General features: G+C 41.7%; 1 protein-coding gene across 1 annotated transcript in view; it reads right to left on the bottom strand.

Moving 5' to 3' along the window:
- Positions 1-692: 692 nt before the first annotated feature.
- PTPRJ (protein tyrosine phosphatase receptor type J) overlaps positions 693-26,234 on the bottom strand; it is a 168,195-nt gene continuing 142,653 nt past the window's right edge. The window contains exons 14-23 of the mRNA XM_053277986.1: positions 24,903-24,990; positions 20,392-20,430; positions 15,588-15,675; positions 15,109-15,199; positions 9,050-9,123; positions 8,771-8,905; positions 8,008-8,127; positions 7,309-7,469; positions 6,230-6,365; positions 693-5,616 (exon numbers count right to left, since the gene is read on the bottom strand). Coding sequence (XP_053133961.1) covers positions 5,458-5,616; positions 6,230-6,365; positions 7,309-7,469; positions 8,008-8,127; positions 8,771-8,905; positions 9,050-9,123; positions 15,109-15,199; positions 15,588-15,675; positions 20,392-20,430; positions 24,903-24,990 — 1,091 coding nt within the window. The 3' untranslated portion in view covers positions 693-5,457. The remainder of the gene's footprint in view (positions 5,617-6,229; positions 6,366-7,308; positions 7,470-8,007; positions 8,128-8,770; positions 8,906-9,049; positions 9,124-15,108; positions 15,200-15,587; positions 15,676-20,391; positions 20,431-24,902; positions 24,991-26,234) is intronic.

The raw sequence follows: 26,234 nt of genomic DNA, 5'->3' as shown, positions 1-26,234 counted from the left end.
CCGCCGCCTGGCCCGCCGCCGCCGCCATGCCTCCGCAGCCGCCCAGCCAGGCAATTCTCCTGGGTGTGCCAGGACCAATCAGGCGCCCCCGCAGCCCAGCCAATCAGCTGGGCTGCCGGGACGCACGTTCCAAAAAGGCACATCCTGGAGAATTAAATATAGAGATAATATAATAACTATAATAAATATATATAATAAATACATTATAAAGGCTAGCCCGATTTTTGCTGATTGTCAGAATAGCCCCATTATGTTCAAGGCATGTGGAGTAGTACATTTCTATCTCTTCTCTGCATTTGAAGGGCCTATGCCCAGCTTCACTTTTAAAATGAATGCATGTATACCCATTCACGCAAAAATATGAATACGTTTACAGACACCTGTAATCCATACAATGTCTGAATAGGGCTTCTTTCACTTAGCTACCATACTACGCTATGTTTGCCAAGGCACCAAGCTTAAGGAGTTATGTAACTTCAAATGTGTGCTACCTTTACAAAAACAATCTAACCTCTTAGTGTTGCTACGCACATGTGTGCACGTACACACACACACACACACACACACACCACTTGAAAGATTTTGTGAAGACAGAACTGAAAAATTCAAAGTTATCCTAGAATGAGATGAATGATAGGGAGATTCTGTTAAATTACAGTGAATAATAAAGGAAGAATGCACCTAGAAAGCAATCATGTCATTTTTTTAATTTTATGTCATTGAAAAACAAATCAAACCATTAAAATTAAGACAGTATGTAGCAAACATCAGTACAATGGAGGAAACACTGAACATTGTTCATCATTTGAACACACAATGATCATAATAGCAACTTCTGATGCACAATTAACAGTCCCTTTTAAAAGCAGGCTTCACATGAAGAAAAAAATATCCAGTTAGAAACATTGATAGGCATCCAAAGAAGGGATATGCAGGGAACTTTACTTGGCTATTGGTGCTGCCATTCTTCCCACTGCCTAAGAGAACTGGCTGCTTTTAAATTAATAGCAGCTCCTCCCTTTGGCAGTGGAAACTACTGGGGTACAAACATAGCAAGTAAGATTCCAGCTGCATGCATAGTTCTTTCCTCTCTTTGAATTGTGCCCCATAGGTTATCACTCCCAGTGTTAAGGCTAGAATGGGAAGATTTGAACACTCTCAGCAACGTAATGATGCACTCTGAAGGTATTTTTGATAACTTCTAAGCCTAGATAAAAAAGGAGTTATATAACAAGCAGACCAGTAAGAAGGTATTCCTATTCCTGCCAGATATCCAGCTGGGCCATCTTTGCACCAGCAAACAGAGACAAACCAGGAGATTTTGGTTCCCAAGTCAGAAAAACCAGTGGTGCCCTCTTAGTGGTAATAGTACACTAAATAATTGACACTACTTTCATTATGCTACCCTTCATTACTGTCCCCAAATCTACTGCCTGAAGTGACTTGCTTCACCTGCCTAATGGTAGGGCCAGACCTGTCAGAAAACAAGTGCTTATGATAGGGTCAGTGTACAGTCCCTGGTCATTCCATTATGTTGCCATTACAGGCAGGTATGCAGGTACAAATGTTTAGAGTTGTGTTAGAGCATTAACAATATTTTCCCCTGCAGCTAGATTGCCTATGGGAATGATCTAATGAGAAAGCGACTAGTTTTCTAAATTGTCTCTCCATCAGTCCTGATTCTGCCCCAGCCCAACCCTAGATACTTGCCTCTGGGCACAGATGCCTTTCATGGAACATACCCTATTATGGCTACAGCCTGCAGCCTAGTAGCATCCCTCAGCATCACCATGATGCATGGATAATAGAGAGCAGGAGATTAATTGAGAGGAAGAAGAGGGTGTAGGGCTGCCATATGGAAAAGAGGACATGTCTCCTGTAAGAGAATGTCAGCAGATGCAGCTGGTCATGCGGGGGCGGGGGGGAGCTGCACCTGCTGAAATTATTTCTTTTGCACATCTCTTAAAAAGGTACAGGAGACCTGTCCTGTTTTCTATATGGCAGCCCTAGGCAGGAGGATCTGAGTGTGGAGTGTACAGCACTCCTCTCTTCTCCCAATTTTCTTTGCCCAAATCCTGGACCCACAACCATATGAGCTTAGGTTGGTTTGCTTGCTTCAGGGCCCTACAGCTTTAAGGGAATGGTTTAATCAACATTTTATCAGATATAAACTTCAGACATACAATGCTTAAGAATAACTGCATTGCCTAAAGAGGATGCCATTTATTTTAGTGAGAAATAGACATCAACCCTGTTAACCTTTTGGATACAGCAATAATTTGTAAACACTAATATGTTAATTTTTGATCTGGAACTCCCCTTGTAAGGCAAGCTCATAAGTTATTTACATGCTAACTGCAGTTGTCTCAAACTGCATGAAACCAGCTAGCATCAATTATTGCTTGGTTAGGATTCAGTTATCACAGATCATTGCCTCTTATCTCCGATATCTGGCTCCAAGCTGGAGCCAAATTGGTAGAAACTCTATATGCACTCACAATTCTTCAACCCAGTCACCAGTCAATGCTGTGCCTCTTCAGACTGCATTTCATATAACTTATGCTACAATATATTTGTTAAGGTACCACAAGTTTTTTTTGTAGAAGGCATATTTCTATACAAAACAATCCCATTAAAAGCTTATTTCTGTATGGTGCCTTTGAAAGTTTCTATTTTCCATTTACAAGCATTCATTGTTCTTGCCAACTTGTAGCTCCAAAATGATGTGCAATAATTCTTTCATTCACTTGTACAATTTAAGTTTCTTGGCGGGGTCTTGCTCAATTATACAGAAATTACATTAAGAAGTGGCATGTGTGAAGCAAATTCATCTGTACTTAAAAGGGCCCCTTCCTTCATTTAAAAAAGTTAAAATCCAATGCCATTTTATATAAGGCCACAGATTTAGAAAAGCCATAAATCATGGACGTGTAGAAGTACAGCAGGCAGGGTAACAAACACACTCATTTGATTTCCAAAATATACAGCAGTTTTTGGCATACAAGCAGACTGAAATACCACAGAACCAAGGATGACGGTTTATTGTGTTATTTAGCAACCTTATTCCTCAAGCATTCTGCCTGCACAAGCTCAATGAAATTCAAAGGGATTTTGCACCAAAAGGAAACCAAGGCATGGTATTCACAATACTAACGAACTTTATAGATAACTCTATATAACACTCAATGATCATACCAGTTTGTAATGCTGCCAGCGCATTGCCTAAAAGAATGAGCCCCCTCCCATTTCCCAAACCATGTCCTTTATTAATAATGCCTTTATAGTTCTAGCATCAGTGTACCAACAAAATAAATTTAATGGAGAACCCTTCGATTTTCATTAAATCGTAGCCATTACAACTACAGCAGCATAATGCAAAACACAAATGAAAAATTACAGAGCAATCATATATCTTTGATACATGACACCATTAAAATATATATATATATACCTCAGTTTTAACTGGCTAAAACCTATTCTGCAGTTGCAAAATCAGTAGATCTTTGTACATTTACTTTTGTCAGAATTTCAGTAATGCCAATGAACCTTCTGGAGATCACTCTTCCACAGGAGTTCTTCAATCTTCACAAAATTATACATTAAAGAATGTAAACCACAGAACAAATAAGAAGCGACACGGAACCTGAGTAACTCTATGGGAAATAGAGGCAATCATTCATTCAATAAATCAAATATTGCACTTTTAAATAAATCCTTATGTACAATAAAACCAAAAGAAAAGCTGGAATAAAGAGGGTCTTCTCTTCACCAGCACTACATCCATACCACAACACACAAACGCAAAGAAAACAACAGTTAAAGCTCAGATTGATACATAGCCTTCCTCTTCCATTAATGATAACATTGAGGGCCAAATCCTCAAGGTCAGCTGAGGCTGTAGCTATCAAGTGACACGTCCATCTTTTGGATAAACTGCTAAGTGCTAACTATGCAGTGGGAACATAAAGAACTTACCATGTGGTGGCTCCAACCACATGGAGAGATGGCTGCCTGTAGCCTATTTGCACATGGTAAGCACAGCATTACCACTCTCCTGGAACTTCTCTGAAACCTGAGGCTGCAGGGAGGCTGCATGTGGACTGGCTTACTGGAGGCTGCAGACAACCTCTCTGCAGATAGAGCCTCCATGTCAAGTTTGTAAGCAGCCAGGGAATGCAAAGCTGTCCTGTTTCCACACTCATTGCTGAGTGTTGCAATTGCAACGTAAGGGCTGGACCAAGCATGATCTAATTTGTTTTACAATTAGCATATTCAACATAGTCAAGCGAACTCCTGGGGGGGGGGGAGATTTCTTCTGTATGGCAACCTGTTATTCCACTGGCTGCTGCCATTTTTTCTTCACTTTGTCTTTGCTGACCTCAGCTTTATTTGTTCTGGCTTCTGCTTAATCGGATTGGCTATAGCACATCACGTGACTATGTTTATAAACACCTCAGAAGTAGTGCCATGACATTAGACAGAACCATATGGGCCACTACACTCAGATTGAACTGACTGAGGACAGTGAGGTCAAAGTAGCAAAAAAGGGCAAAAGGGCACTGAATGATATTGAAGAACATCAATGTCAGGAACCGCTGAAAACTGGAGGTGCTTTTTGATTCATGAAAATGAACATGAAACAAGATAACTTTCAGCTTGGCCCTTCAAGAAAGTGTTGTGCTTCTTAGCTTAATATAGTTTCATGCAACCACATTATCACATCATTACAGCTGTCCTCACATGACCAAGTGAATCATCTCTACAAGAAAGTCACTGTCAGCTAAAGTGAATTACAGAGAAAGAGGCACCACCTCCATGAGGAAAGAATCAGCAAAGCTATTCCAAATAAGAAAACGGGTGTTCATCTTAGGTAGGTGTTCTATTCCAACTGAGAATTTCAATATAAAAATATAGGTCTCTGTGATCATTTTGTATATAGCAAAACAGCTAGAAAAAAGGCACAATTACATTTTAAAACATTCTATTTGCAAGAGTTGTGTTCGTTTAAAAAAACCCAAACCTGAATAGTCACTGTGATGCAATGTTCATTGGTTAAAACAACCTATATACACAAACAGTTCTGGAACACATTGAATATATTCAATGTCTTAGAAGTCTGAACAGGAGCCTGATTTTTTTTAATGTAGTTTTAAAAAGAATCAGTGTAATTTGTTATTTTTGAAATTAAAAATGGATCTCACCATTTAGAAAAAGGAGTTAATTTCACCAAATAACAATGCTTCTTGACTTTCCTCAAAGCAGAATTCCTCTGTTAAATACAGTCTTTTTTCCTTTTAACACCAAACCACAGTTCCCATTGACATTTTTAACATGTGCATTTTCAATCAGTTATTTAAAAAATGAAAAAAGTCTCTGTATACAAAGAAATACAAAAACAGTGCGAATTCCCTTTCCTATGTAGAAGGCAGAAGTGGGAGAGATGTTACACCTTTACAGTTATGCATGGTAACCATTTGCTTTCCCAGGATGTGGTGATGGTGTAAAGTTCTCATAGATTGCCATGGCATTTGTGTTTTGATAGATAAGATCCATTTTCTTCTCTTTCTGGGATTTAATAATGTCCAAAACACACTGGTTTAGGAAGATGTACTGGTCCTAATGGAGAAAAAAAAAAAAGATAATGGAATACGTACCACAGATTTCATATGATGCATCATTTTGAAGAGAAATGACATACATGGGTGAAGAGTTGCCAATAAATACGATGAATCTATTAATTTTACAATATTTTAGACTTTTCTAAAGTCATTTCATCATATGAAAAAATATTGATGCTCAATTTAAAAGCATCCTTTCTCCCATATATATGGGAGGGGATTCTCAGAGGGCACAATAGATTCAAATTCCCTCTCTCCTGATAGCCCTTCCGTTCAGGTAAGGTGCCCCCCACCCCAATTTTGTGGATTTCCCCCACCAGCCACAGCCCGCCGATACCATATCCCATACTTTCCCTAAAGGTCCTCTCATTTTCATGAGGAGCTTTCCTAGGGGGGTTCAGAGGAATGTTGCAAAGTCCCATTCTGCCCCTTTTTTTGTACAGTCATTACTGATTTAGTAACTGACTTTGTGACTTACTGACTTAGAAGGAGAGTGTGTATCTTTTGGAAGTTGTTTCAGTCAATGGGAACAATAGGGTAGGTTGTGGAAAACTGGTATTTGCTATTTTTTGCATGATTTGCATACTTAAAAATATAGCCTATCTATATACCTCTGTTTGCACCATTAAAGACCGATGCATTCGAAGATCATATACAACACCATACACGTCTACTGTGTTCTCCATCTCCATTTGATGGATCAAGCGATCAATTGCAATGAAAGTTCCTGTCCTTCCAACTCCGGCACTGTAAGGAAAATAATTGCATACACATTCAATGGCTACATGCTTGTCTTCAGCTATCTTTTTCTAAGCACTAAATCCTCACATAGCACAGTCTAATGGTCACTTAAGACATAAGAGCCCCTGGTGGCGCAGTGGTAAAACTGCCGCTCTGTAACCAGAAGGTTACAAGTTCGATCCTGACCAGGGGCTCAAGGTCGACTCAGCCTTCCATCCTTCCGAGGTTGGTAAAATGAGTACCCAGAATGTTGGGGGCAATATGCTAAAATCATTGTAAACCGCTTAGAGAGCTCTGGCTATAGAGCGGTATATAAATGTAAGTGCTAATATTTTTATGCTCAACCTTAGAAGCAGTTGATACTGCAGGGCTGTTCAACTGAAAATGGACCTGATCAGTGCCTATAAGGAAAACCAATAAAGGCCTCACCTAAGCTGAAGGAAAGGCATATGGCTTACATTGCTGAGAAGGGCACAGCTCAGCAGCAGATCAGATGGCTTGCATGTATTTGGAAGTCCCAAGTTCAGTTCCTGGCATCTTAAACTGAGATGAAGCGTAGGCAACAGGGCTTAGAAAGACTAATCTGAGTCACCGCACCTCACACGGTGGCTGTTAGTAATTTTTTTTAAAAAATAGAGATAATCTCCTGCATCACATCTGGTTTGGCCCTAGGATTTTGGAGCATTGGAGCACCTGTGTCTATATGGCTCAAGAGGTGAAGGGCAAAAAACTGTGAGAATGTTTGTGTGTTGGGAGGCGGGTACAAGAGTGACAATGATAATCAAGAGCACCTGATTCTGAATATTGTTATGGCTCTCTGAGTCATGACCCCAGCCTTTCAGTTATATAAAGCAATTGCCTCCAGTTGCTGCCTTGCTAGACTCCCCTCCCACAGCAGTACAGGATCACAATAAACAGCTCTCTTTGAAAAGTAAGATTAACTTTGTACCTGCAGTGTACTAAGGTAGGAGATGTTTGTGGTTTTTGCTTCATATAATCCTGAACTAAATGTCTGAAGCTAATGAGAAGGTCGGTTGTTTCCGGAACACCATGATCTGGCCAGGCAGTGAAGTGGAACTGTCGCACAGGGTGACTTTCAGATGAATTGCTCTTACAAACGAAAATACAGAGGAGGAGTTAGGGTGCAGAAGAACAATGTTACAAAAGTGTGTGTATACATATATAAAGGAAACAATTTCTGTAGCTTCTTCCTGGCCATTCTGTCTCATATATGACAGCTTTGTTAGACATGTTCAGACAACTGGTCACACATGTTTACTTGCAACTGTTCTTTCTCATTGTTGGTTCCTGTTGTGCCCATCACAGGAAGTGTGAGCCAGGAGAATGCCTTGACAAAACAGAAAACAAAAGGCAGCTCGAAGCCACTCAATGGGATTTGTCAGGTTGAAAGAGATAGTTCAAAACTATCTAGCAAGCTTCATAGCTGAGCAGTGGTTTAAACCTAACTCTGCTCAGTCCAGATCCAATTCTTGGTCAACTGCTGCACATTGGCTTTGTATTATGGAACAAATGTGGGTTTGGGGTGTGGTAGTTGCCTCAGAGCAGATGGTGGAGCAAAACCACCTTCAGTTTCCTTCCATCTCTAATGCGTCATCATTCTAGCACACATATAGTATGAATAACTCACTTTTTTCATAGAGAAATCTCTTATTGTCCACTCTGGAAGGAAAATTTCTGAGGTCATGGCTACTGTAATCTCCCCATAAGTCTTGGATTGTTTGTCTGGCCAATACTCCTCACACTTTGTCTACAAAAATAATAAACTTAGTTATACAATAGAACATATGATGGTTTAACAGGCTAAAGTAAAATAACAAAAGAGGTGGGGATATTGTATTCAAAGGGGAAAAGAGACACACTGTATGAGTGAAAGGCATCCAATAGAACATGCTCAAATATTAATACCATTTTAGATATCAGGGAAATAACACCACATAGGGAAATGTTCAAAGACAAGTTGAAACTTGTGGCTTCTTCCTAAACACTTGCATTGTTTTACTGTAATAGTGACACAGTGCTTGTTATTACACTATTTTTTCCAACCTTGGAGGTGCTCAAGATCCAACACCAGACTGTCAAGGAGAAAAGTCATTAGATTTATGGTGATGTGGAGACAACTGTATGAGGGCCTGTGACTTCCCTAACTCCTTCACAGTGCAGGAAAGAAGGAAGACTGAGGGCAGGACCTGTGACTTATTTTTATTTAGTACCTACTACCATCATTGTGTGATTGATGCAAGCTGATTTGGGTTACCTTTTTTCTGTCAGAAAAGAAGGATATTTCTAGTACCCCAATACATTTTAATACCACTGGTGGGTATATAGTTTATGTTAGAAGTGTGCCGTGCCACAGTTTTGTAACATGTTTCAGAACTTTAACAAAAACTTACCCTGCCTTGCTCAATGCACTTAGTTAACATAACAACTGTATAAATATTCTTCTCCCAGATCATGCGCCAGAAGTCTTGCACAGTGTTAGGCAAAGGGCCTTGTGCAGCAATGAATTCTTTCTTCGAATTGTATCCCTGGAAGAAGAAGAAGAAGAAGAAGAAGAAGAAGAAGAAGAAGAAGAAGAAGAAGAAGAAGAAGAAGAAGTCTAAATACAATTTTTTCCTTCTTTTTTTTTAACAAATAACTCCTGAAATACATTGAATTTTTAATAGACTTACGGGCATATAATTTGCATTAATATAATCATTGGTTGGATGGTTTTCGATTGACAGTTTAACACGAGAAATGTCATCTGTAAAAAGGAAAAAAAGTGCATTAACATCTTTTCCCCTCATATAGCATGCCACATAAAATAGCAAAGGCCATAAATGAAGAAAATCAATTTCTTGGAGAAGATCAAATTCAGGATGGAGAAATATAGGAAGGGAAGTAATTAAGTTGTCTTACTTATTTAAGACAAGCATTTTTAAAAAAACACTCTGAAACCACCCTAGGCAATCCCCCCCCTTCTAATATATTGGTGACAATGTACAGAAATTTGAGGAAGGCCCAAAGCTCAGAGGGAAAGCACATGTCTTACATGCAAAAGGTCCCATGTTTGATCCCTGGCATTTCGAGTTAGGCTGGGAAAGATCTGAAATCCTGGAGATCTACTGCCAGTCATGCAAACAATACTGAGCTAGATGGACCAATAATTTGACTAGGTATAAGGCAGCTTCCTATGTTCCTCTATAAAATAAGTCACATTTAAATTCAATTGAAGCTAAAGTCCCATTAATTTCAAATATACTTTAAGTGCAACTTGCTTGAACTTGAAAAAACAGGTTGCTCACCTGTAACTGATGATCTGGTAGTGATCTGTTGATATCCATTAGAATGGGTTCTGTGCCTGCATGGAAGCCTCTCGGTGTTGAGTTCTACAGCTCCTTTTCGGCGCCTGCACCCCTCCCCACGTGACCATGTGGCTATTTAAGACAGGAGGAAGAATAGGAACCTCAGTTCCTTGGAGACCACCGAAGCAGTCGAGTAAGCAGGTAAGTTCTACTATAGTGAGGTAAGTACTACTGCGGAGGGGAGGTTTGGGAGGTTCTAATGGATATCAATGGATCACTACCACATCATCAGTTACAGGTGAGCAACCTGTTTATCTGGGTTGTGATCCGTTGAATCCATTAGAATGAGTGTTTAGTTAGCTCCTAAAGAAGGAGGAAGCAGTAGAGTTATCTAGAAGTAGAGTTGATATCCATGCAACACACTTTTGAGGACACCTCTCCCCAAATTTGCCTCTGCCGCAGAACGCAAGTCTGCGTAGTGCTTTACAAATGGTTGCTCAAAAGACCAAGTAGCGGCTTTACAAATGTCTTGAAAAGATATGCCAGACAGATGAGCTGCTGAAGCACCATATGCTCTTGTGGAATGCACCCTGATGGTCTTTGGCAGCTGAATTTTCTGTAGAAAGTAAGTCAGACGGATGGCTTCCACAAACCAATGTGATAGTCTTTGTCTAGATAACGCCTGTCCTTTGGTCACGCCCTTATAGGACACGAATAGCCTCCTTGATGACCGGAAAGGCTTAGTCTTAGGAAGGTAATAGAAAAGCGCTCTGCGAACACCCAAGGAGGGTAGAGCCTTTTCTAAAGGTGTGGTTGGTGACTTAAAGAAGGTGGGAAGCACAATGTCCTGATTGATGTGGAAATCAGTCACGATCTTAGGTAAAAAGGTGATGTCCGGCCACAGGAGAACCTTGTCTGGGTAGAAACGGGCATAAGGGACATCCATTCGGAGAGCCGTAAGTTCACTCACCCTGCGAGCAGTGGTGATAGCCACCAGGAAGGCAGTCTTCAAGGATGCCAGCTTCAACGTAGCAGTACGCATGGGTTCAAAGGATGGCTCAGTCAGGGCAGAGAGGACCAGCGAGATGACCAGAGAGTGTGGGACAGGGTATTTGAACAAGTAAGTATTATTCTGCTCCTGAACCCTGTAAAGGCCCTCCAATCTTTTCGACGTTGGTGTGGACATGTGCCAAACTTGCCAAGCGCACTGAGCAGCATTCGAAATGATGGGCAGCAGAGGCAGTGCCATTAGTTGTGCTAACTGAGACCGAGCAATGAAATTGTAGACTGGGTCATCGATGGTTTTGACTTGTGAAGATAAATCTAATCCCAAGGCAGAAGCCATCTGTTTCACATGAGAGTGATACGCCTTCAATTTTTCTGTCGTCGAGATGTGGGCAGGTGTAGCTACGTCCGGCGAAGGGTCAGCTTCTATAGTTTCTGAGTCCGATTCAAAGTTGGAGGAGCCGTGGTGGCTGTCATCAAATGCAATCTCAGAAGGAGAGTGGCGTGAAGGACCTCTGCCTGGCAACTCTATACATGGGGGAGCAGGCAAAGGTGGGTCCTCCATTTGGGCCACTGCTGCAGTTACCTGTTTTGCTGCAGTCCGCGTTGATCTCGTAGATGTAGTAAGCAGTTTGAGTTGAGGCGGAGGAGAGCACCTTCCTTGGATCAAGAGGGGCTCCCCCCTCCCGAGAAAGAATGGAGCGGTAGTGTGGAGGTGACTTGAGGCACAGCACCCGTTGACGTAGTCCATTGCCAAGCTCGATCCTCGATGTAGTCATAGGCCATACCTGGCGAAGTTGTGCCTGGTAATGCAGTCTCTTTTGATGGGGATACTTTGTGACTGAAACCACACATGTGCCACAGCGCAGTGGTGGTAAGTTGATCAGCGGTCAGTAACTGTTGAGGGTTGGAAGGTGGAGCATCATCTTCTGACCGTGGAAACCCTTTGAATGTAGAGGGAGTGTTAGCCACCGAGTCTAACATCATAAGCAGAGACTGTGTTGCTCCCGGGTCCAAAGGCGTCGCCTCCGTATCAGAAAGGTCAGCCTCTTCTATTGCAAATGTCAGGGGCGCTCGGAACTGAGATGTGATAGCTGTAATATTCGCTGGGGTGTTTAATGCTGAAGGCTGCACTCCATCCCCCAACATCGAAGGGGACCGTATTGGAGTCAGCGCTGGTTGTAAATCCTGCAACGTCGGCACCGAGAGAGTCGATATTGGTGTAGCTGGTACTCCTGCAACTGTCGCCACCGGGATCATAGCAATGTGGAGGCTGGTTCAATGCTGGTGCTTCCCTTGACATCGTCGATATCGATGCGATGTGTGGAGGACTTGATGCCGAGGTTTCCCTCAGTGTCTTCGGCATCAAGAGCTCAGTTTGCCGAGCCGTCATCGATGTTGATGGAGTGGTCAATGTCGAGGGCTTAAATACCGACACGAAGACCACATCTTGAGCAGACTTTGGCGATGGAGTGGAGCTCAATGTCGATAGCTTCTGCGTTTTTGTGGCTGGTTCTTCAGCAGCCGCCATTTTCTCACCCGGCCTTTTTGAGGACTTATGGGTCTTCACGGAGGGCACTGGGGTTTTAGACTGGGCAGAACTCAGGGTCCCCGAGCCTAGCGCCTGAGCCGATTTCTTTGACGCAGTTGAAGATGCCGCCAAAATGTCATCATAAATTGCAGCCCTCAAACAGAGTTCTTGGTTCCTCCAGGTTTGTTTTGAAAATGATTGGCAAATTTTACAGGATGAAGTGACATGAGCTTCCCCCAGACAGAGCAAACATAAACTATGAGCGACTTGTGAGGGCAATTTTGCTTTGCACTTTTCACAGCGTTTGAAAGTCTTTTCCCCCTTTGGTTTATCCATATCAAAAAGACAGTTTGTTACTCACAAAAGCTTGGTCGCTAGGCATTCTGTGGTCAAAGCCAGGTAGCAGTCCAATCAATTGTCAAAAAAATTCTATACAGAGTAAACAGAAAACGCTAAGCAGTCCACGGTCTTATAGTCAGGTAACAGTCCGATCAGGTAGCAAAACAGAATTGCAAAGCAGAAGTTTTTTTCCAGAAGTCAGTCCAAGGTCAGGAGCCAGAGAATTAAAAAAATGAATAGTAGAACTTTTTTTTGAAGAATTAAGGAACCAAAACGAGGAGCTGCAGAAACCGAGTGAACCGAACTCCACAGCGGTCGCAAAGGAACTGAGGTGCCTGCACTTCCTCCCGCCTTAAATAGCCATGTGGTCACGTGGGGCGGGGTGCAGGCTCCGAAAAGGACCTGTAGAACTTGACACCAAGAGACTTCCCGCGCAGGTGCAGAACCCATTCTAATGGATTCAACGGATCATGACCCAGACTATTGTTTGTATATGCTTTTGTTTGATACTCAATTTTCAGGCACACTTATATTTTCTAAAGAACATAATCAAAGGACAAAACAAAGGCATTGGGAGGCTATTTGCTGAGGAGGCAATGATATATGTATAGCCTTTTATCTAGTACACAGAGTTCAAGCCAGTTCACTGAAGGAGCAGCACCCACAGAGGTTCCCAGCAGAGGATACTAATACCCCATGGGTACTTAAAGCATTCCTGGGATACTCAGAGCCCTCTTGCCTCCTCACGCCGCAGCTGTGCTATTTGTTCCCCACCTAAGGGCTGCTGATTTGAAGCCAAGACATTCTCAGCGATAAGTGCACTGCAGAAGGGGAGGGAGGAGAGTAAAGACTGTTCCTGATTGGCTAGCTTTGTGCTGAAGTTCAGAGGACCACTCCCCTCAGCCTGAATGACAGGCTTTAGAAAATTAGAATGAGTACTCTCATTGAAATTAATGGGATAAGTAAACTTGTTCCATTAATTTAAGTGTAACTTGTTCCATTAATTTAAGTGTTAAGTGTTTGTTATTTCTCTTTGTAAACCGCCCTGAGCCATTTTTAGAAGGGCGGTATAGAAATCGAATTATTATTATTATTATTATTATTATTACTCATGAGCAACTTCATCTGGATGTAAGCCATGACCAGAGTAGCCTGTCTCATAACTGTAACATTTAAGAGTGTGTGTGTGTGTGTGTGTGTGTGTGTGTGCATGCGCGCTTGATAGAAAGGGTAAACTTGTTTTAAAAGGTTGGGAACCCCTGCCATAATGCTTAACAAAGCTGTGTTTCCCCCACTCTGATCCAGTTTGTACAGGTACCTGCACAAGCACTGCCACAAACAATTAAGGAGAATTGTGTTCATGTTTCCTGAATGAGGAAGCCGGGCTGGGTGGAGATATGGAAGTCAGCCTCCATTCCTCCTTGCTGCTTACACATGCACACATGTGGATGAGGGTAAACAGGCCTATGTTACACCCATGGTGATTCCCCCATGCATACGTTCTGTCCACAAGGTAATGTGTCCTAACTAGGTGCCCTAACTAGGCACAATTCAGCGAAATTTAAGGTGAACTAAGTTGCTTTGAACTCACCAGAGCTGGGAATGAGGCCTGTCATATGAACCTGCTTCCTCCCTCCCTCCCTCCCTCTTGTTTCAGAGACTCTTGGGGCGGATTAAAGGAGAGGCAGCTGCCTACGGTGTCAACCCCCCCCCCACGGCAATTTTTGGAAATAATTTTAAATAAATAATCAATGGTGTACCTGAAATTTGTGTGTGTGTATTGCAACAACGCATGGTCATGACCCAGGCCACAGAGGGTACCACTGCGCAGGTGTGGAGGCCTCCAAAATGGCCACTGTGCCGGGGAATAGGCCCATAGAGGGTTGAAGACGCCTGAACCGGGCAATTTTTACAAAAAGGAAAGCCGGCGGGCAGAAGGGGAACCTCCACAGGCCCCACCACCACCTTGGAGAAGCCCCCTAGAGGGGGCAAGTTAAAAAAGAAAGAAAACATTTCCCCCCAAAAATCTTCAACCACCTCTGCCCCCCCGAACTGAACCTGGGGTGGGGGGTGGGTGTTTCTGAAGGGGGCCAAAACCAAACTGGTCTGGTGCGGTTTGGGTCCAGTTTGAACTTGAACCAAACTGGGCCAGGTGGTTTTGTGTACACCCCTAGTAGAGGGAGGAACGTGGAAACAGCCATGTGGGCTGGGAAAAATGTGCCTGCAGGTAATATGTGGTTCCCAGGCTGTATGTTGTGCAGCCTGGCTTATACCCTGCCTTTCAACAAGTGCTCTTGAGGAGGCTTACAAAACACATTCATATAAAAACATAATAAGGTATCAAAACACCAATACAAATGATAAAACAGACTACAAATGATAAAACAGCAAATGAGCAGCATTATAAAAACGGTGCCCATTCCAATTTCTGTACAGGCAAGGGTTCCTAAGAGTAGTAAATGGCATGAATTATAGTTCATTTAAGATTAAAAAGCTTAGCATAGTATTAGTGCTACATACACTTTTAGTCATAGTAGGCTGAACATAAAAATAAGGCCAAGAAACTTACATGGCAGAACATTGTTGTATCTGTTTTTTGCTTTGTTCTCTGTCAGCTCCGCTGCAAATTTGGGCTGATTTACACCAACTGGCCTGAGATCCTACAGCAAAAAGAGATGTAATTTAGCACTTTGTCTTGAGGCATGCAAACAGTGTGACAGCATCAGACTCAGGGCAAGGGTAATTCAGAAGTCCTAATTTTCAAGTCTGCTTTTACTTTTGCACTTTGCATGGCCCATTCACCCTTCACTCTTGGCTCTATGGACGTTCAAATCTGCCTCAAAATAGATGCATTTTGCAAATAGCAAGGACTTGCATCTAATTAACATGTTCCTATTCCTACTATTATGTAGTGAAGCTGGGATGTTCTTACCAATTTAACTCCGCAGAAGACAGCATTTATTCAAAATAGCTCCTTTATGGAAAAACTCAAAAATTGCCACATCATGGCGGGGGAGGGGGGGAGCTAAGAACATTTAACACACATACCTCGTACTCTTCCGCAAATCCACAGTTTGAATCAGCTTTCTGTTTCTTAAAGTAAGACTCAAAGTTTTCCACTTTAAGTAACTTTGATCTGCTAAAAACAAAAATAACCACCGTATAGCATTCCGTTTGCTACAAAGTTATTTTTCTTAATCCAGTTCGTGTGGCACCCTTTTAAAATTGTTGTTGTTATTGTTGTATGTTTTTACATGTAGGCTGCCTTCAGAAGCTTGTTGAAAGGTGGTATATTCTCTCCACATATAAGCAAACAAAACGTGCTTAGACCGTAAGGGTCAATGGCTTAATGGTGCCATTAGTGCTCATGCACAACACTCAGGCATATATAGTGGGGCATGCTGGAGAACAGCACAGTGATCCATGTCTTGTTCGAAGTATTTAACATATACATTTCATAAGAAATGTTTGCTCAAGCATCAAACATTAAGCAGTTGCTGGGAAACTAAACAGAAGCATAATACTACTATCTCCCATTTGGCTATCAGTGATATTATTTATCAAAAGGGGTGTAAATGATTTACTTACTTTTTAGGTCTGGAGAGGGAGAAAAAGAAAAACACACACACATTAGTTATAGCCTTAATTGGGCTTAATAACTTTTATACATAATACTTGCAATTTAGAGAAGACTGTACAACACTGCATAAAACATGAATTCCTTATTGTGATACAAGTTTACTCACTGATGTGTAGATGCAAAGGCGTGGATTTAAAGTTGATCTTCTGCTTAGTGTAAATTAAATTATTGAGATTTGCAATTGTCTATCTTCCACCTTTTCTACCAATCTCAGATTAATTGCTTCAGCCAGAAAGAACGAAATCAGATACTACCAAAAAAATGGGGGGGGAACCTATTCCTTTCTCCTCACTCCATCACTGGCTCACCCTGTAGATTGGAAAACCTACAGATTGAAATACTGATGAGAGAGGACACCCCACAACTCCATCAAAAAGGAAGAAAGGTATTCCATCAGTTATTTCTGCAGTAATTTATTCAGTAAAGTGCTGGGGGATGCATACTGGGAACAATTACATCCTCCCCATACAATCACAGGAGTAGAATAAAGGGCAATTATATTGGGGATGGGATGTGGATTAATGGAAATGCATCCTTATAACGCAAGATGCCATAAATGGGAATATTAGGGGACGGATCACACATAAGGAGGGGAAAATAGGTTGGGAGATATGGCCTAATAACAGGGCTTAAAGGAGTAGGAGACTAGGAGGAAGGAAGGAAGAGTGTGGTGTGCTTGTAGGTAGAGTGTCTACACTCTACCAAAGTCAGCAGGAGCCAGCAGCAGCCATCTCTGTCCATCTCCAAATGGAAATGCATATCCACTAATATACACAAAGCTGAAGTATTTTCATTCAGTATATGCACTCGGTGTTTGGGCACAGTATTGACCTTACAGCATTGATAGTGTAAATGCACCATTTGTATGTATGTATTTGTATTTGTTTATTTCGGCCCAAGGCCAGCATATGTAAATGCACCATTGGATGATTTAAAAATTTAACATGGCTATATTTGGACTTTCGAATGACCCAATGATAAGAAACAAAGAGTCTTGCAGCACCTTAAAGATTGACAAATTTGTTTCAGCAGAAGCTTTTCTGGACTAGAATCTACTTCATCAGATGCATGAAGTGTTATTCTGAGTTGGCAGTTATACAAACTCATGGGGATAGAGAAAGAAGAGAACTGTAAATGTGCAGTTACAAAGGGCTGCTGGGTAGAAGAGCTGTAACAAGTAACCATTATCATGCAAAGTCAGAACGTGAGAGATAAGTACAATGATTCACAGCAGCAGGAACAGTAAATAAAGTAGTCTTCCTGGCTATACTAAGTATAGAGTATTGAGACAGGAACAATGGCTTCCTATTAGAGCCCAACTAGGTGGTCCCAGATCTCTGAATAATGTGGCCATGGAAAGTGAGAGGTACCGAGGGTGACTAGTCTTATGTGAAATTAAATGCACAAGGCAAGTACAAGGATTATTTATATCAGGTATTATAGGTGATAATAACATTATTATTATTTATTCAGTTTCTATACCGCCCTTCCAAAAATGGCTCAGAGCGGTTTACACAGAGAAAAAATAAATAAATATGATGGATCCCTGTCCCCAAAGGGTTCACAATCTAAAAGAAACACAAGATAGACACCAGCAACAGTCACTGGTGGTACTGTGCTGGGCGTGGATAGGATCAATTACTCTCCCCCTGCTAAAAAAAAGAGAATCACCACATTAAAAGGTGCCTCTTTGCCAAGTTAGCAGGGGCTAACTTGGCCCATATAATAGGTTGAACTAAGTTACCTAACATATGCAATGAGATAAGAAAACCTTCTCTTTGTCCAAGCCAAGGACAAATAAAACAAACCTAATAAATTCTAGATTCGAGTCTCCTTTGAAGTTTTTTTGTTATAAAATAGCAACTTTCAGGCCAGCAGTAGAATGTCTGGGGAGACTGGTGTGTTCTTCTGTTGGTTCCGGAATTGTATTTTATTTATTTATTTGATTTCTATACTGCCCTTCCAAAAATGGCTCAGGGCGGTTTACACAGAGAAATACTAAATAAATAAGATAAGACGGCTCCCTGTCCCCAAAGGACTCACAATCTAAAAAGAGACATAAGATAGACCCCAGCAACAGTCACTGGAGGTACTGTGCTGGGCGTGGATAGGGCCAGTTACTCTCCCCCTGCTAAATAAAGAGAATCACCACGTTAAAAGGTGCCTCTTTGCCAAGTTAGCAGGGGTTAATGTTGCCATTTTTATATCAGATTTGGGTCCATTTATTCTTCTGTGTAGGGATTAACCTACTTGTCCTATGTAGGCATTGTTGACAGGTGACAGCTTTAACATATATAACATGAGAGGATGAACAAGTAAATGAGCCCCTGATGGTATATAGCTGATTTTATTTAGTCCATGATGATGACACTTGAATGGAAATGGGGGCAGAGTTGACAAGTGGGTTTGTTACAGGTTCTGGTCACTGTGTCTCTGTAATTTTGCCTGCTGTTGGTTAACAGCTGTTTCAAGGGTGGGGGCTTCCAGTAACAAGGAAGGCCTAGCACTCAAGTCCTGTGAGAAGGAAACAGCATTGTCAAAGATGGGCTGTAGTCACTGATGAAGCATTGGAATGGATTTAGTTAGGGGTCCTAGGTGACCACACCTTTCTCTTCAGGGTCTGTCTCACAGTAGGTATTGCTGAGTGACTTAGTCAATCGGTCTTTTCACTTTACTGGTTACATATTGTAATTTTAGGAACGGCTGGTCTGAAATTTTCAGGTGCCAATCCCTGTTTGATGAGCTGGAACAAATGTGGTTACATCACAGGGATTGCCTAAAGACAATGGATTATGTAGTGTGTCCCTGGAAGAAGCTGCAAGCAACTAGATATGAGAGTCAGACAGTGGGTTTTTGTTATAAGGTGGTGCTTATATGTCCATCATGCAGCTGCATTCTGATGTCCAGAAAGTGAGCCTGAGTGGTCCGTGCTTAGGTTGGTGGAGGCGTGGAAGTTGTTGATGTTGTGGTGGGATTTCTCAAGAGTCTCCTGCCCATAAGTCCAGATGATGAAGATGTTATGGATTATCTCAGGCAGAGGAGAGTTCTTTGGGGACAGGAGCTTAGGAAGCATTGTTCTAAGTCATTCACGAAGGATGGATATTAGAATCATTAGAATCATGAAGAATATTAGGGAGGAGAGCCGGTCTTGTGGTAGCAAGCATGAATTATCCTATTTGCTAAGCAGGGCCTGCCCTGGTTTGCATTTGGATGGGAAACCACATGTATGAGCACTGTAAGATATTCCCCTTAGGTGATAGGGCTGCTCTGCAAAGAGAATCTGCATGCTAGCATGCAGAAGGTTCCAAGTTCCCTCTCTGGCATCTCCAAGATAGAGCTGAGAGAGACTCCTGACTGCAACTTTGGAAAAGCCACTGCCAGTCTGTGTAGACAATACTGAGCAAGATGGTCTGACTCGGTATAAGGAAGCTTCTATGTTCCTATGAAAGTGCTGGCATATGCTGCCAAGGGAGTTCCCATGGCAGTGCCAAGCGAGTTGGCCATGGCACTGCCAAGTGAGTTTCCATGGCAGTGCCACTGACCTAAAGATACAAGTTGTCCCCAAATCTGAAATAATTGTGGGTGGAGGTGAGGAACCACTATGCAATGCTTGGTAGCTAAATGTGCTACAGTATCATTTGGGATGATATTCTCAAAGCTTGTGGGGGATGTTGGCGCATACGGCTTTGGCATACATGACTGCCAGGATGGTGTTCTCTGGAGACTGTCAATGAATTGCAGATTCTTCAGGAGTCAGTAGCATCCCACAAATAGCTAAGAGTAGAATATTCTCCAAGAGTAGAGTCTATATAGTCTGACTTCCCTAGCATAATACTGCCAATGCCTGAAACAATGGGGTGCCCAGATAATATATTTTGGGGATTGGAAGTTCTTGGCTTGTATCAGTGTGGAATTGATCTAAATGATCTAATAAAAAAATTAAAAGTACTTTTAAATTCACACTACCTTCCCCCTTTTCAAAACTAGGCGAAGGCAGAAGACAATGCATGAGCACATATGCCTAAATATCAACTGTGCCATCAAACTATTTGGTGGTGTTTTTTTGTTTTTTTTAACAATGTTGGTTAACATTTTTAATTTAAGTGAGGTCTTTTTAGTGTTTTTGTTAAAAAGGCAAGGCATAAAAAAAGGTTTCTCTAAATATATGAAAGGAATACTACATGAAGAGAGGCAGTATAATATTCAACTCACTCGATTGAAGTAAACACCAGGCCATCATTTCCACCTTTCCTGTAAAATTGAAGATTTTAAAAGGGATTAATGCCAAATCAAGCATATAGCCCTCTAAAAACACTAACCAATCCCAGACATGCAGATGTTGTTAATATGTCCATATTTAAATACAATTTGTGGCATCTTTCCACAAGTGTTTTTTTTTAAAAGTAGATCTATATATAATACATTTAGAAGGTTGGAAAGTACCAACGTTAGGTTGCCCCACAGATGTATATCCCAGGCTATATTTTGCCACAGAAACAATTGCTACTGCAGAGTAGTAGCTCTAATAATGTAAGCCACCCAAGCCACATATAAAAGGTAGAAAGCTCCCAGGGTTACTATTACCCTTTTGATGTTTTCCTTAAACAAATTACAGATAGCTGAAGAAAGCAACAATTAGTATTAATGGGAGATTTGTTGACAACTTCCTCTTTCAGAAGGTGGAAGAAGGAACAAGGGGGCAGGATATTCTTGACTTGATCCTAACTAATATGGGAGAGCTGATCAATTGAGCTGAAGTAATGGGAACGCTAGAAGCAAGTGACCCTGCAATGCTGGAATTCTTGATCATGCGATAAAGCTAAAGGTGAACATAGTCAAACATGTACCCTGGATTTCAGGAAAGTTGATTTTAACAAGCTCAGTAAAGTGCTAGGAAAGATTTCATGACTAGATAAACTAACAGAGAAGTGGATCCAAGATGAGTGGCAGTTCCTGAAGATGGAGTTCCTAAAGGCACAGTCACAAACCACTTCAATGGCCAAGAAAAAACTTAATGATGAGAGGAAAATAAAAAAGGATACATATAAGAAATGGATGGAAAGGCAACCAAAGGTGAGTACAGGCAAGAAGCCCAGACTTGTAGCGACAGTAGCTGACATTCAGATTCACATTTCATATGCAAAAAAGATATGGCATATCCACAACCCGCAGGGGCATATTTAGAGGTGGCACAGTGGACTGTAGATGGAAGGGAACATTGGCAAAAATCATCCCTGCCCCATTGTATGTGTGCAACATTTTACTGCATGTGCATGTTCAGCCACTGTCAGGAAAACCAAAGCTCAGATCCAAAGCTGAGGCTGAGAAGGCAAGCTGAGAGAATCAAAAGGAATTTTAAAGATCGATTCAAAGGAAGGAAGGAAGGAACCATAGGCCAACTGTTCACAGCAAGGATGGCTAGAGAAGCTCGACTGTCACCTGTCAGGGATGCTGTTTTTCTGCTCTTAGCAGCAGGGTTGACTAGAAACCCTTAAAGATCCCTTCCAACTCTACAATTCTATGATTCTGTAAAAATTCACAGGTCACAAAGACAGAACTGCTCAATTTTTTTTTGCCCCTCCCCAAAGAAGAAATGTATGCAACTTCACTAAGCTAGCATGAATGGTGAAGGGACAGGATTACAGTTTAATGAGGAGTTGGTCAGGAAATGCCTAGCTACCCTTAAATGAGCTCAAGTAATCAGTGCTAGGGAATGCATACTGGGAGCAATTACAGCATTCAGCTGAGGCCAGATCACATAAATCCTACTCCAAGCAATCACAGGAGTAGCAAGGGCAATACATTGTTACTCTTGTTATACTTCGAAGAACCCTGTAATGTAAGTAGTATTCTTGAAAGGGAAAGAAGTACCCTGTGAGGTAAGTATTGTTATCTGAACAAAAGTGAGAGAGTGGACTGTACAAATGCACTATAGAAATGCTTATTATTATTACTACTACTATTACTAGAAAGACTACAGCAAACCCTGATGCTGACCTCAAATTTTATGCATAAGCATGGATATCACCATGGTTTAGTTTAAACAGTTGTGCCTGTTTTGACACTGGTGAACAGAGATTAACACAATTGGTAGTATTTTCTAAGACAAGTTTCTGTTAGACTAAGCATATACATGCTTTTAAGTGAAAGTGGTATAAACTTGCAAACTTTCAAGTTACAGATTAGAAAACAGACACCCTTTATTCAAAATTCTACTAAGTGTAAAGTATCACACACTGACATACATATCAAGTCTTCTTGAGCCAGCATCCTTTTGGAAAGGGGTCTTATTTTCAAATTGAAGGTAGACATCACATTTTGGGATGGGGACTTTCCAACTTCAGTAATGCTTTCAGATCCACAGAAATTACTTACTTACTTATCTATATCTATCTATCTATCTATGAATGAGTGTATCTGGACTAAACATTTAAAAAAAGTCCACAAGTGGCGGATTGGTCCTTCCAAGCGACCCTGAAATTATGAGTGCCAATAATGCTCTATCACAGGCGCGTAACGATGATCGGGCAAGGGGAGACAGTCGTCTGGGGGCCCCACAGCTTAGGGGGCACCCAAGAGACATGTCACATGCCTCCCCTACCCAGTGCTGGCCCCAGCTTCCTTGATTAACTGCATTTTTTTTCAAATGTAAAAAAAAAATTCCACCTTTGTTCAGAGGCATAACTGCAATCACACACTGTAACAGGCCATTATCTTCCACCAAGGAGACATGCCTGGAAACCTCATGGCAGGTTTTCCCCACTGCTACCCAGGACATGGTGGCCCTGGCATTGCACCATTCGCCAACTTCAGGGGGCATCGTGGCCACGCGGCCACCCTCCAAACTGGCTGGCTGAGGTCCAGCTGCCCTCCAAGCCCTGAGCTGCACCCCATTTTCTGCTCCCACAATGCTCTGGGGTGCTCTCATTTGCATGCCTGCCTGCCACAGCTTCCTGCTCACACAGTCCCACCCCCGGCATCTGCTTAGCGAGGCTTTCCGAGGAGTCAAGGGATTCCTTGATCGCGTTAGGCAAAAGTTTCAAAAATTTTCAGAGGCTGATCCAAATTTGCAGCCCCTCAGGGGTGAAGACAGAGAGAAAACTTCAATACCTCACTTCCATTTCTTTTGGAGGGAAGAAGAATGACACTTCTGCAGGTAGTAAAATTGAAGGTGTGGGTTATGGGTTTAGCCGGGGAGCAGAGTTCAGCAGAATAAGAGGGGAATCCTTAAATGCTAAACGGGGCTCTCCACCCCTATCTCCCCTGCAAACCTGAGCTCCACTTTTAGATTTCATTAAGTGCAGGCAGTTGGGGCTCCTAAAACAAGCCCCGCCCTTTCTCCTCTGGCTTTTTGCTTACCTCTGCCTGAGAAATTGTTCTGTAGGATTAGAAAGAAAACTTACTGTTTGACACTCATTTCAGCACCCAGGTGGATGGCAGGGTTGGTCCTAAATAAACCTCATTTTGGTTGGTGCTTTGGTTGGTCCTTTGGGTTGGTCCTAAATAAACCTCATTTTGGTTGGTACTTTGGTTGGTCCTTTGGGTTGGTCCTAAATAAACCTCATTTTGGTTTGCAGATTTTCCTTCTGCTCCTACACCAGCTCCTAAGATTTTGGAAAAGACCACCCCCATTCCCCCCCCCTTTTTTTAAAGTGAAGATTGGCAATATACATACATGCCCCGTTGCCACAGAAGATTGTTTTAACAGGAATTGTAACGGACTATGTGGAGACAACCCAAAGTAATTGAGTGACATCCATAAAGCTATAAAAAAGGAAAGGAAAGGTTGTGGTCGAGTTGGTGTCCACTCCTGGCAACACAGAGCCATGTGGTTTCCTTGGTAGAATGCAGGAGGGGTTTACTATTGCCTCCCCCATGCAGTATGAGATGATGCCTTTCAGCATCTTCCTATATCGCTGCTGCCCGATGGTGGAGGGGGGGCCCATTTAAGAATCTTGTCTCAGGGCCCACTCCAACCTAGTTACGCCCCTGCTCTATCAGTAATCACTAGCTAAGTACAATTCACAGTGTTCTCTTGTTGGAAGCCATGACAGTTAAACAGGTCTGAAATGAGATTAAAGTTTTAGTACAGACATGCTTTTCAGATACCACATATCTGAACAGAAGCAAGCAGTAGAGATGTGATTAAACACCTTGCTGAGGGAGCTACACTGGTTGCCAATTGGTTTCTGGGCAGAATACAAAGTGCTAGTTATAACTTATAAAGCCCTAAACGGCTTAGGCCCTGGGTATTTAAGAGAACACTTTCTTCATTATGTACCCCACTGCCCACTGAGGTCACTTGAGGAGGTCCGTCTCCAGTTACTGCCAGCTCGTCTGGTGGCCACACGGAGACAGGCCTTCTCGATTGCTGCCCCGAGATTGTGGAATGCACTCCCTGCTGAGATGTGATCTTCCCCATCCCTGACTATTTTTAAAAAACATCTGAAGACCCACCTCTTCACCCAACCTTTTTCAGCTTTTTAAATGTGCAGTTTTGATTTTATACTGTTTTAGGGCTTTTAGCTGTTTTATTGGTTCTACTGTGTTTTAATAGTTTGATTTTAATTGTTAATTTGTTTCAATTTTTTTTATCATGTTGTGAACCGCCCTGAGCCATTTTGGAAGGGCGGTATATAAATCTAATAAATAAAACAAATAATAAATAAATAAACATTAAACACATCTTTGCAAAGAACAGTGAAGTAGCTTATATGTGGTACCTTCTTTTTCTCCAGAATATCAAAGCCAATACTGCAGCAATAACGGCAACACCCAAAATACACCCAACAACAGCTCCTATGATGACAGCTTGAAAAGAAACAGAAACAATTGTCACATGCAACTTCACTGCAACAAGTTATAACAAAGCTTACAAATTGACACAGCAACTTCACACTATCTAAAAAATGAAAATGAAAAAAAAACCCCAAGCTGCTGTTTTGAATTCAGAGAAAGACAAAAAAAGAGGACTAGTTTGGTGACGTTAGTGTGAATTCTCTCCCAGTGGACCTAGGTTCAAGTCTCAGGACTGATGCACATTGTATGCAGTATACTGGTTTGTCATGTGCGTACTAGCATTTGCTATAGTGAACACCATAAAGAAGAGATGAATGAGGTAAACACCTATCAGGGAGCCGCGAGTGGCTGCAGCTCCCTGAGACACCTACGTGTCTTAGAGTTAACAATTTGAAGAACAAGGCAAGTACAGTATTGCTATACTTTATGAGTGCAAAGTTCAATAAAGATTTAAAGCATTTCAGAATTTAAAAGTGTGACAACCTGCGAGTTGCAGTACACTACAATGGGTTTCTTATGCAAAGGCTTGCTTAAATGAATGTGTTTTACAATCTTCTATGACATTACAATAAATAGTTTTCTGCAGTTCCTTTTAGCAGTCACCCTGACATTAAATGAAAGAGGCACCTTTAAAATGTGGCCCAGAGTCAAGAATAAAACAAAGGTTGTGGGGCTGAACTAATGGGAAGCCTAGGCTGGCAGAGAGAAGCCATTACTTTTGTAGTTCACATCAATTTTTAATTGTAGGCTGTGGAAATATGGACCTTGTCCTGCCTTCTCAAATCAGATGACAATTTGGAGTTCTGTCACTCTGTTGATATCTAGTTCAGAACCAATTGTCACTTTCAGTGCATTGATGAAGTATCATGTAATTTTAAATATTAACTCATTACATGAAAACAAGTCTTTTTACTTCAGCAGAATCTACTTCTGTGTGAATAAATTTAGGACCACACTGTCTTGCATCATAGTTTGTGCTGAGGCAGATAAAGTAGCATCCTGTTATGGGCATGGACTCTCAGACAGTGTCCCACTTGACACACTATGTTTTAAATATACACAAGTTCTAGCTACCTCAAGAAGATGAATAGAAACACAAGTACAAATAGCATTCAGTAGCTGGTACTAGGCTCTTATGTTCAGTCCCATGAGTCCAATCCCCATCTCTTACTGCATTAGTTCATAGGATCTAGGCTATGAAATACATGTATTAATCCATGTATAAAGTTTGGTCAGACCTGTTGCCTGTTAACTTC

The sequence above is a fragment of the Hemicordylus capensis genome, chromosome 1 (genome assembly GCF_027244095.1).
Source record: "Hemicordylus capensis ecotype Gifberg chromosome 1, rHemCap1.1.pri, whole genome shotgun sequence".
Taxonomy (NCBI): Eukaryota; Metazoa; Chordata; class Lepidosauria; order Squamata; family Cordylidae; genus Hemicordylus; species Hemicordylus capensis.
This window is presented reverse-complemented; position numbering and strand designations above follow the sequence as displayed.